General features: G+C 35.8%; 3 protein-coding genes across 3 annotated transcripts; 2 read left to right on the plus strand and 1 right to left on the minus strand.

The window, feature by feature from the left end:
- The first annotated feature begins 125 nt into the window (after positions 1 to 125).
- Positions 126 to 563, plus strand: LOC120123758 (stigma-specific STIG1-like protein 1). The gene has a single exon (XM_039142614.1). The coding sequence runs from the start codon at positions 126 to 128 to the stop codon at positions 561 to 563; it is 438 nt and encodes a 145-aa protein (XP_038998545.1).
- A 1,427-nt stretch (positions 564 to 1,990) lies between these two features.
- Positions 1,991 to 2,461, plus strand: LOC120131515 (stigma-specific STIG1-like protein 1). Its single transcript, XM_039148518.1, has one exon. It carries the CDS (start codon positions 2,037 to 2,039, stop codon positions 2,457 to 2,459), a length of 423 nt encoding a protein of 140 aa, XP_039004449.1. The 5' UTR covers positions 1,991 to 2,036; the 3' UTR covers positions 2,460 to 2,461.
- Positions 2,462 to 4,253: 1,792 nt separating this feature from the next.
- LOC120131418 (probable WRKY transcription factor 31) lies at positions 4,254 to 6,787 on the minus strand. The gene is made up of 6 exons (XM_039148441.1): positions 6,382 to 6,787; positions 6,196 to 6,267; positions 5,891 to 6,055; positions 5,415 to 5,804; positions 5,219 to 5,332; positions 4,254 to 5,125 (listed from the first exon to the last, which is right to left on the minus strand). Exons 1-6 carry the CDS (start codon positions 6,730 to 6,732, stop codon positions 4,517 to 4,519), a joined length of 1,701 nt encoding a protein of 566 aa, XP_039004372.1. The 5' UTR covers positions 6,733 to 6,787; the 3' UTR covers positions 4,254 to 4,516.
- Positions 6,788 to 10,214: the final 3,427 nt, after the last annotated feature.

A 10,214-nucleotide genomic window follows, 5' to 3' on the forward strand; every position in this document is an offset into this window, starting at 1 on the left:
ATCTCTGCGAGAAACAAACTCCTTTTTCTTTAACATATTCTTCCCTATAAATACCTCTACAACTCTTCATTCTCTCTTCGGACTCAATTATCCAAAGCATTCTCATTTTGGACCAACTCCCAAACATGAAAGCTCTCAAGATCTTCCTAGTGTTTGCGTTGTTCATGGCCTTGGCCATCACCAATCTCTCAGCCGCACCATCTACCGATGAATCTTTGTTCGTTCACAATAACGATGATCGTAGTCAAGTCGATCCACCTTCTGTTGGGATTACGAACCAGTTTCTTGCTCGGAAACGTCGGGCCTCGATAACATGTAATGAATACCCGAGAGTGTGCCGTGTGCCGGGAAGCCCGGGGACTGACTGCTGCAAGAAAAGATGTGTGAATGTGACGAAGGACAGGCTTAATTGCGGGAAGTGTGGTAGGAAGTGCAAGTACTCGGAGATTTGCTGCAAAGGGAAGTGTGTGAATCCGATGTCCGATAAACGGCACTGTGGGGGTTGCAACAATGGCTGCGACAGAGGAAGTAAATGCTTGTACGGGATGTGCAGCTATGCCTAGAAACCCTGGCAGACATCCCCCTTCTTTACGATAATAATTTCATCAAATATTCAAATGATTAGCCGCTGGCATATGTTTATGTCGTTATTTAAATAATAATAATAATTAATTATTGTTCTAATGATTTCATGTAACTATTTGAAAATATATACTATATTATGCGGGATAAAAAAACTTATTTATTTAATACAATTATTATTAAGCGTTAACCAATTTCACAGTTGGAAACGAATTGAGGTTAGACTGCCATGCCTGAATCAATCTCTTTAGTAAAGAGAAAACAACAATGGAATGTAGTTAACGGGAGCACGATGGAAGAGCAAAACTACTTTCTGATCCAAGTAGAAATAAACAAAGTGGTCTGTCTCGTGAGTTGACGTACGAGCATGCACCAAAAATCCAAGAAATGAGTATTGATGCAACGCAATTTTGAAATTTAAACACCATTTTCACTCTTTACAGGCACCACAAGATGGTAAAGATAGCAAGATTTATAAGCCCTATCTAAAAACCTGAAAGAATTATAGTATACGTATAAAGAACACAACTGCAAATGCTCTAATAGTAATTAGCAATTTTTCTGGGTTGTGTTCATCATTGCAGAGCCGGCACTACGGACTACAAATGTCTAACGTATGCTCCAAAAAATCTGGAACGAGCAGAGCGTTGTACTCAAGAGAGAAACACGGCCATTGGAGGTATATATAACATTGCTGACCTAAAAAATCCAAGCACGGCCAATGGACTTACACCAATAAGAAACCCTTTATATGAAATCCAGTAGAAGAACGAACTATAACTACGGCTCGAAGCTAAATACATGTTTTGGTGGAATTATAACAAATTTCAAAGTTTAATTTGGTGGTTAGACATAGAACTCCTGTAATCCTCTTCCACTCCCACAGTATTAGTTTATTTTCTTTGTATTAATCAAGTGAAAAATGTAAAAAAAAAGGTAACATATTAGTGTCGAGTAAGAAAGAGAAAATGACATGGAAAATCTAAAATAAATCCATAAATATAGATGACCAAAATAGAAAGCAAAACTAATGTTCAATGACCAAAATAATAAATAAGTAATAGAGTGATGAGTAATTGTGGAATTTACTTAAATCTATATATCCTATAAAAACATCAAATTCAAGGTGCTGGAAAGTGTAAACTACGATAAATTGATAGGCAATTTGCCTACCAATATCTAAAATTTTCAACTATGATTTTTCATTAATTCAAGAGGCCTAATTTCAGTTACATTTTTGTACTCGTTGGATTAGACTACCGACTAATTAACCAAAAGCAGCTTCCCATGGATCCATATACCATGCAATGCTGTAAATTTTGATTACCACTGAAATTTCTGGCTTCATTTCTTCTATATAAATACCCCATGGATGCTTACGTTCTTCTCCATCCAAACCAATCATATCTGTAGTACCACCTTCTTCATAAGCTTAATTTCTTATTCGGAGAGACATGAACTTCCTCAAGCTTCTCCTTATGTTGGCTATGGTTATGGCCTTGGCGGCCATTACCCTCTCCGCCAGCACAAGTGAAACTTCTCATCTTTCCCCGGCGGATCGCCAAATGCCAACACCGTTTCGAGGAGCGGGTCGATTTCTCACCCAAAAACCTCGTCCCGCCTTCACATGCGACCGACACCCTGAAATTTGCAACACGAGGGGCAGCCAAGGACCGTTTTGCTGCAACAAAAAATGCGTGGACATCATGGGGGACAAATTCAACTGTGGGAGGTGTGGGAAGAAGTGTAACTACTCCAAGATTTGCTGTCAAGGGAAGTGTGTGAGCCCATTGTCCAACCAGAAGCACTGTGGAGGATGCAACAACAACTGCGGTAAAGGAAACTCGTGTGTATATGGGATGTGCAGTTATGCATAATAATTGGGTGCGCAGAATTGTGTGTATCACTAATAAGTAATGAATAAAGGCCGAGAAAGAAAAAAAGTAACGAATAAAGGGCGAAGCATCATTGATGTGCTCGCATATGTTTAAATATATATTACTGGTTTTAATTTGCTCAAATACGTATGAAGTAACACTCGAATGGAGCTTGCACACTTGCCTAAGAAAGTAATGAATGTGAATTCTATTATTACACTTCTCTTTTGATCTGCTTGTGCTTTACGATTGGGCGATTTCATGGTGCCCAAAATGAAGTCCAGTTTTCATTGACGCCCACGACTTGGAAACGTATTGCTTATTGGGCTAAGCCTATACTCACGTTCCTCAATCGTGGAAAATGTTTGAGCTGAGAAAAATAAAAGAGGAAATGGCAGGGAAATACATATAGAGAAATTAATGACAAAAGACAAATCTAGTTTCAACATTCAACAGCCTTGAAATCATACAACGTGACAGATGCCTTTTATTTCTCTTAGTTCAATTATATAATGAAACCTAAATCTCCAACGCCCACACCACACGGATTTCATGCACGCAATTTCAAACATTATTATTACTTCACGTGACAATGATAATTTCATCATAATCATGCATCCGATCACACCACTTGAAAGAAATACCAATTATACTTCCACCGTACTAGCTACGCGGCTTGAATGCATCTCCCTTCATATTTCACATTCTTATTTTGTTAATATTTATTAATTAATTTATACAAAATACTTATTAATTGCTCCATTCATGCATGAAGTATATCAAATTCTCAATTTTATACATAATATTTTAAAATTTTCGATTTCATACATGGTGTTTTCTGTCGTTAACGGATTCGCCCACTTCCGTCACGAAAGATGACGTGGAGCCCTGTCTCCACTAATAAAATGACACATGCCACTTTAAAAATTATTTTTTAAAAATAAAACACATTTTCCCCTATTTTTTTTTAAAATTTATTTTACAAAATGAAGCGAAGTAGACCGATGAAATATCCTTGAAAAGAAAATGCAAATACGCACATAATAGAAGTCCGTGGAACGAGAAGAAAGTATTAAAGGGGAGAATAATGATCGGTTCACATGGAAGCATGTGGGGCTGTGATGAATTTCCAAATTGCAAGCTCTAAATTTAAAAAACCAAACAAACAAAAACGAAAGAAATACTGAAAGGAGATGAGAATTGTACGGTGGATGAGGTACGGTGCGAACCACACCATGACCACGAAGTTCCACGTTGGGGGTTTCCCCCTTCCATGGAACACGACAGGACTGGATCATATGTCAATCGAACGGGATGGGCAGCACGGTCCTAAAGTCAACAATTGTATCTCACTCGTCCAATAAAAAAAAAGTACTAAATATCTTCTACATTGAACAAATTTGACCTCTAGCTCTGAACAACCCGAAAGAGAAAAATAAAGAAAATCTCAGGCACAAGTTGTTGCCTGGGAATCTCGTTGTAAAGTCCACCGTCTCGGTTCTCATCAGGTTCTCCTCTGTACAAATGATTTACGTGTCAAACGGTGGTAGCCGTATTTCCTTGACTGTTTATAACAAAATAGAAGAATATTCCATGTGGATTGAGACAATTATTCCTTTTATTTGTCTTCTGGGAATTATACTTGGGTGTCTTACACGTTAGTAGTAATACGTTTTCTGTTCTCTAAGATTAAATCTTGTAAATGTTGCATTCCATCATTTTATCTTGTCGTGACGATGTTGTTCTTAAAACATAAGTTAAGCAAATTGGATCAAACAAGATGAGCATTACACATTGGAAAATAAAATTATACTCATGTTTTTCTGTGTACTTGGGAAATCTGAATCGGATTTATTCCACTGAAACAACAATAACAAAATAATGGAGTGTGTGTACGTGACCTAACCCTCCCAAACAACAAGATACAAAGAAAACATATAAACATGTAATCTGCATCTCATCCACAATTAAAGAACAGTAACAACAAAAATAAGGGGGGAAATGGGTATAACAAAAAAGTCTTTTCTAATAAATTCCCAGTGGGAAGCCCTACTGATCTATTGTCTGCTGTTCGTGGTGATGGCATTGCTTTTATTGCTGTTGGAGGTGTTGCTACTACTATTATTTGGGTGAGAACCACCAATGATGGAGGTGATGGCAGCTGCGAGGGCAGCGGTAAAGCTGGGATCATTCGTGATGGCAGCCGTGGCGGCTCTTACTTTGTCAGCCAGGGTGGGATGTTGAGGCTGCAGTTGCGGATGAGGAACTTGGTGGCCTAACTGCGAAGACAACTGCAGGCCTGAGAATTTTGACTGATTATACGGTGCTTGGCCAAAAACTTGAGGCAATTGAGAGGCTTCGAATTGGGGTGGTGGTCTTTGGAATTGTAGAGGGTTTGGTGATTGAGTAAGGTCCAATGTTACAGTTGGGAATGGAGCAGAAGCTGAAATCGATGCCATGCTGGAAGAGCATGATGGAAGGATTGTCCTGGAAAGCAAATTCGGGTTCATGATCCCATCTGCACTGGGCATTGAACCTGAAAGCAACATGCTTGCTGCTGCTGATGTTGTTGATGCCATTGCCATGGCAGCTGGAGGAAGTGGGTGATTGTGGTTGCCCTCGTAAGTCGTTATCAAGATTGTTCGATCTTCAGCGCAGCGTTGAACCTGATAATCGATCAACATGAATACTACTAATCAGTTCCAGGCCTTGAGAATCCAAACAATGAAATCTAGGAAAGTTAAAAAAAAGATTCGTACTTGTTTTCGGACAGGACAACCAACTGCCATTGTGCACCGGTAATAACCTCGAGGACAGGGGTTCCCTTTTGCCATCTTTTGTCCGTATTTTCTCCACTGACATCCATCACTGATCTGCATCAATTCAACGAAACAATATAACAACTTCATATCAACCGAATGATCTTCACAATTAATGATTGAAGCAGTAACATACCATGGGAGCTTCCGATCGAGCTCGAACGGAAACACGAGCTTTCCTCGTGTTGGCATCAGCAGATTGTTCGATCAGCTTACAAGGACTCAACTTTTGAGCTTTGTTAGGACCCCAGCCATCAGATTCCGGGTTTTCTTCTCTATCAATTCTCTTGTCATCCCGCAAACAAGAAGCCTCCATGTTAAACTCAGCAATCTCACTTTTGCCTTTGATATAATCCTTGGATGCAACTTCCACGTTGTTTGGAGGAAACCCTGAACGTGTTCTTTCTTCTGATGAAGGATGCGACATCTCATCTGCTTCTGTGGTGCCTGAATATGGGACTAGATCCATAAATTGTGTTGGCACTGCCACCTCATATTTCTTCACTTCGGATTTTACTTCTTGAATCTGAATCCATTGAACATATTGATGTCACCGATTTGAATCAAAATTATACAGTTCCTATGGTATAGATAAAAGAAGAATAAAACTACCTCATGTTCTTGGGTGGTTTTGGGTCCCGGATTTCTTTGCTGCTTCAATAAGGTCACAAGGTGCATCTGGAGAGCAGTGTAGTTGTTGCTGACATGACTAATCATGTTTCTTAACCTCTGATTTTCAGCATGCGTACGTTTGAACTCCACTTGTAATTCCTCCAGCTGAATTAAAGTGAAAACATAAATCATTCAGTGTGAAATGATGCCTAGTGCATATATATATGCTAGCTCGCCGCCGCCGATTCAAAAAGTTAAAGAACCAAAACAATAAGAACTTTTCACTTTTAGAATCATCTTCATACCTCATTCTTTGCTCGTTTATCTTCCGTATCCGATGATACCCCGCCATTAACCGTGAGAAGATGCAACCCGGTCTAGAGTTAGAACAAAAGCAAAAGCGAAACAAACATCATCTTCAATAATTCAGTTCAACACTAAAGTAACTCAAAGAAAATGGTTTTAAGGAGAAGAGAAATAAAAACACTTACATTTACACCCAAATGATCAAAGCCTGGAGCGCCTCCACCGTGAGGATTTTTCTTATTGGCGGTGACAGTAGTACTAGTTTTGTTATCATCATCAATCCTTTGTTTCTTATCGGAGAAAAAGTCAACCTCATCGACCACCAGGCGGTTGTCAGAAGAGGCAGGTGAGGAGGAAGAGGAAGTTCCACGGTGGTCCTCCCTGGAGCCAGCAAGGCTAACAGGGAACTGAAACATGTCCGGCTGCTGCTGCTTTAACCTGAAGAAAGGTCCAGTGCTGGCGGAATTGGTTTTGCTGGGGAAGAAACTAGATACAGGATCAGAAGTACCGAGAGTAAGCCCCCATCCTTTGTCCATAAATAAATTTACAAGTGTAAGAAGACCAAAGTTTTCGATCGGAAAAAGACGAAGAAGAAAAAGAAAATAAAGACGGGTTGAAAGGGATAGGGGAAGGGAAAGAGAGACGTGAGATATGGGAAGGCGTTTCAAATGTATTGTGATAGTCTTTTTACCGGTGCAATGGGATCGCTAATAAAAAGCGTTTGGAACGTAGACCAGATCTAGCCACAGCGTATCACAATTTTTGGATTTTTCAGAATTTGATTTCCCCCCCCCCTATAATTGTTACGACAGACGGTGCGTCAGATTGCCACCTGGCAAATTGACCAATTGAGAAACTTAATATAGAATGGACAAGACAACGAGTAAAATGACTGAAAAAAAATGGTATACACCACTCTTCTTTTGCCCATTAAGTCATTAACCTTACCATTTGTTTTGGCCAATAAACCACATACTGACAATTCTAGAAACAATGAACACGTAGATCCAATGAATAAAATTTTTGGACATAACATTATTTCTTCTGAAAACTGAAAAATAAAATTAAACATTAATTAAATTACAGTGGCCACTAAAATATTAATAAATAGATGAGCAATTGAACTAACTTATATTTATTAGTAATTAATTGAATTTTGTAGAAGAGGGAATAGAGAGACGGTTGAGACGTTAGGGCCTAAAATATGGAGTTATTGGAAGCTTAGAATAAACAATAGATTGCGTCAAGAAAGGGTTTGGACTAGAAAAAAGAAAAAAAGGAAAGGCTAGAAACCCCCCTCCCGAAGGGTGCGGCGCGTTCCACGTGATTAAAATTACAAGCAAATGTTATGCGGCGGAAATGGGAGGAGCTGTAATCGAGCTAAGCTTGTTCCAAATTTCAACCAATGATACTCTCACTTAGGTTGAACTTGTCCAAAAATTGACTTCTTACATTTAAGTTTGTAAGGTTAAGTTCGAATTTTGTGGGTAATCTGTAAATTTGTATATAAATTCTAATTAGGTTTAGAGATGAGCATGAGACCCAAATTCGTCGAGTTCCGACCCGACCTGATCGGGTCAGATTTTTTTTAAAAAAAAATCGGATTCGATTTCGGGTATATAGTGAAAAATACCTGATCCGACCTGACCAGAGAAAAACATATAATTTTATCTTTATATTTAGTCATAACTACGATAATGTCCCTCTATATATATTATTATTTTAATTAAATCTATATTTTTATTGAATAAAAATAATATTTTTTAATAAACATATTGTTTTGGGTTGGATCAGATCCAGGTGGAGGAGGTATAATTTTCGGATCTGATCGGATTGACTGAAAATCTGACCCGAAGCAACCTATGTTCATCCCTAATTAGATCTTAAATATGTTACGGGAACACCCTGGCTTAAACTATTATGTAGAAAAGATAAAAAGAAAAAAATGTGGTATTAATACTTTTTAATGATTGAATTTTATATTCTCTTTAATTATTACAAAAGTATATATAGTTCGATTGTGTATTATAATGATTCGTTTTAATTAAATATTTAAATATATTATTTATAATTGATTATTTTATTTATCTTTTAAAATGAAAAATAAATAATATACTAATAATTAAAATTCAGATTAAGTTTAGAATAAAAAATAATTATATATCAACTCAAGTAAAAATTATTATTATTATTTTATTTTATTTTAAATTATAATTAATATTATCACAATGATGTTTTTATCAATTATTCTTTTATATTCTTTAAATAAACAACTAAAAGTTAAACTTTCAAAGATTGGAGTCGTGTTTATTAAGATTTAGAGTTAATCTATATTTCCCCCCTTGATTTTATATGCAATTTGAATTCTGAATTTCTTTTGTGCAGTTTGACTGATGATTTTGTTTTTAATATGCAAATTGACCCTTGATTTTGTTGGTACAATTTGGTCTCTTACTTTGATTTTGATATGCAAATTTCCCTCTAATTTCGGTTTTAATTTGTAATTTGATCCTTAATTTTTTTTATTATTAATATAGGGTGATTACAAAATAATATTTATTATAAAGATTTTTAATCATTTGACTACGAAAGCTCAAAGACTCTTGCAGTCTCTAGTGCTCAAATCCGAGACCTATAAGAATAACAATCATCCTTTTAACCAATCCCTAAGTAAATATTTGAATTTGTATTTAATTAAATTTTAAAATATGAAAATTAACACTTTGGTTCTTTTTTATTTTTAAATAAATATTTTATCATTGTTTTAAATTTGTACAAAAAAATAACTATAGATCAATTTGCAAATCAAAGTCAAATTAAGTGGCCAAATTGTACTATACCAATGAGCCAAATTGCATGTCAAAGTCAATTACAATATCTACATTAACCTTAAAATATTTAGGCATCATGTCAAAAATAGCCCCCATCATTTACTAATATTATCATTTTGGCTCTTATTTTTTTGGGGAGCATTTTAGCCCCCAACGTTTACCAAAATGATCATTTTGGCCCTTAGGAGCACTTTGGTTCCCATCGTTTCGCTTTGGGGTAAAAAACTCCCTCTATAGATGAAAACTATTAGTTAAGACATAATTAATACTCCAAAATAAGAGCCTTTTTTAATCTAAAATGAAATATCGAGGGCTAATTTTAACATTGTGCCTAAGATTTATATATAAACTCTACACTATTCCACCAATAATCCTAGTTAATAGAATGGTACAAAATCTAATTATATATATATAAATAATGAGTCAATCTCAGTCATCTATTCTAATAATATGTTATTTATGATGTAAACCAAATTACCAAACCCTTTAATTCTACTTGAGATATGATATTTATAATTTTATTTGAATTAAATAAAATTTGTTTTTAAAATTTAAGTTTATTTTTAAGTTAAGTTATTAATTTAGGATTATTTTATTAAATAAAACTTATTAAAAGTTAATTCGATTTTATAAATATTTGTTACAATTCAAATTTTAATCCCACTTTTGAGATTACCTATTCAAACCAACCAAATTCGAAGCTTTGATACAAAACTCGATTGCATTAATTGCACAAAGAAGTCATTTGATCTCAAACCAAGTCAACGAAATTCACAGATTGGGTCTCGTATGACAGGCGACCTGGTGCAGCCGTGGCTTGATCTGTCGTTGGCCTGGCCCCATGTAGCATCACTCTCCCACGTTTCAATATGTTGACTGTTTACCGGTTGGAAAGAGTCATTTACTAATTTGACTAAAGAATCATATGCAGTTCTTTCATTTCAATCTTCACTCTAATTTTTTAAGGCAATTTTATCAAAAATTATCTTAAAAATTATTATTTATCACTCTTTCATCAATATTTATTAAAATGTCACCCTTTTATATTATGTGGTAATAATGCGTATCCTATGGAACGCGCTTTGTACATGTGACATTCAATTCAACAAACACGTTCTTAAAAAGGCGCTTTATGTGTACATATATTATATATTATGTATAATATATGTATACATATAACATATAAA

Source organism: Hibiscus syriacus, unplaced genomic scaffold, assembly GCF_006381635.1.
Source record: "Hibiscus syriacus cultivar Baekdansim isolate YM2019G1 unplaced genomic scaffold, ASM638163v2 tig00000132_pilon, whole genome shotgun sequence".
Classification (NCBI taxonomy): Eukaryota; Viridiplantae; Streptophyta; class Magnoliopsida; order Malvales; family Malvaceae; genus Hibiscus; species Hibiscus syriacus.

Excerpts from the sequence above, each read along its gene's own strand:
- LOC120131515 (XM_039148518.1), top strand. The coding sequence starts at position 2,037 with ATGAACTTCCTCAAGCTTCTCCTTATGTTGGCTATGGTTATGGCCTTG.
- LOC120131418 (XM_039148441.1), bottom strand. The coding sequence starts at position 6,732 with ATGGACAAAGGATGGGGGCTTACTCTCGGTACTTCTGATCCTGTATCT. Across the intron at positions 5,805-5,890 it reads AAACCACCCAAGAACATGAG|ATTCAAGAAGTAAAATCCGA; the intron begins GTAGTTTTATTC and ends CAATGGATTCAG. Across the intron at positions 5,333-5,414 it reads CTCGATCGGAAGCTCCCATG|ATCAGTGATGGATGTCAGTG; the intron begins GTATGTTACTGC and ends GAATTGATGCAG.
- LOC120123758 (XM_039142614.1), top strand. The coding sequence starts at position 126 with ATGAAAGCTCTCAAGATCTTCCTAGTGTTTGCGTTGTTCATGGCCTTG.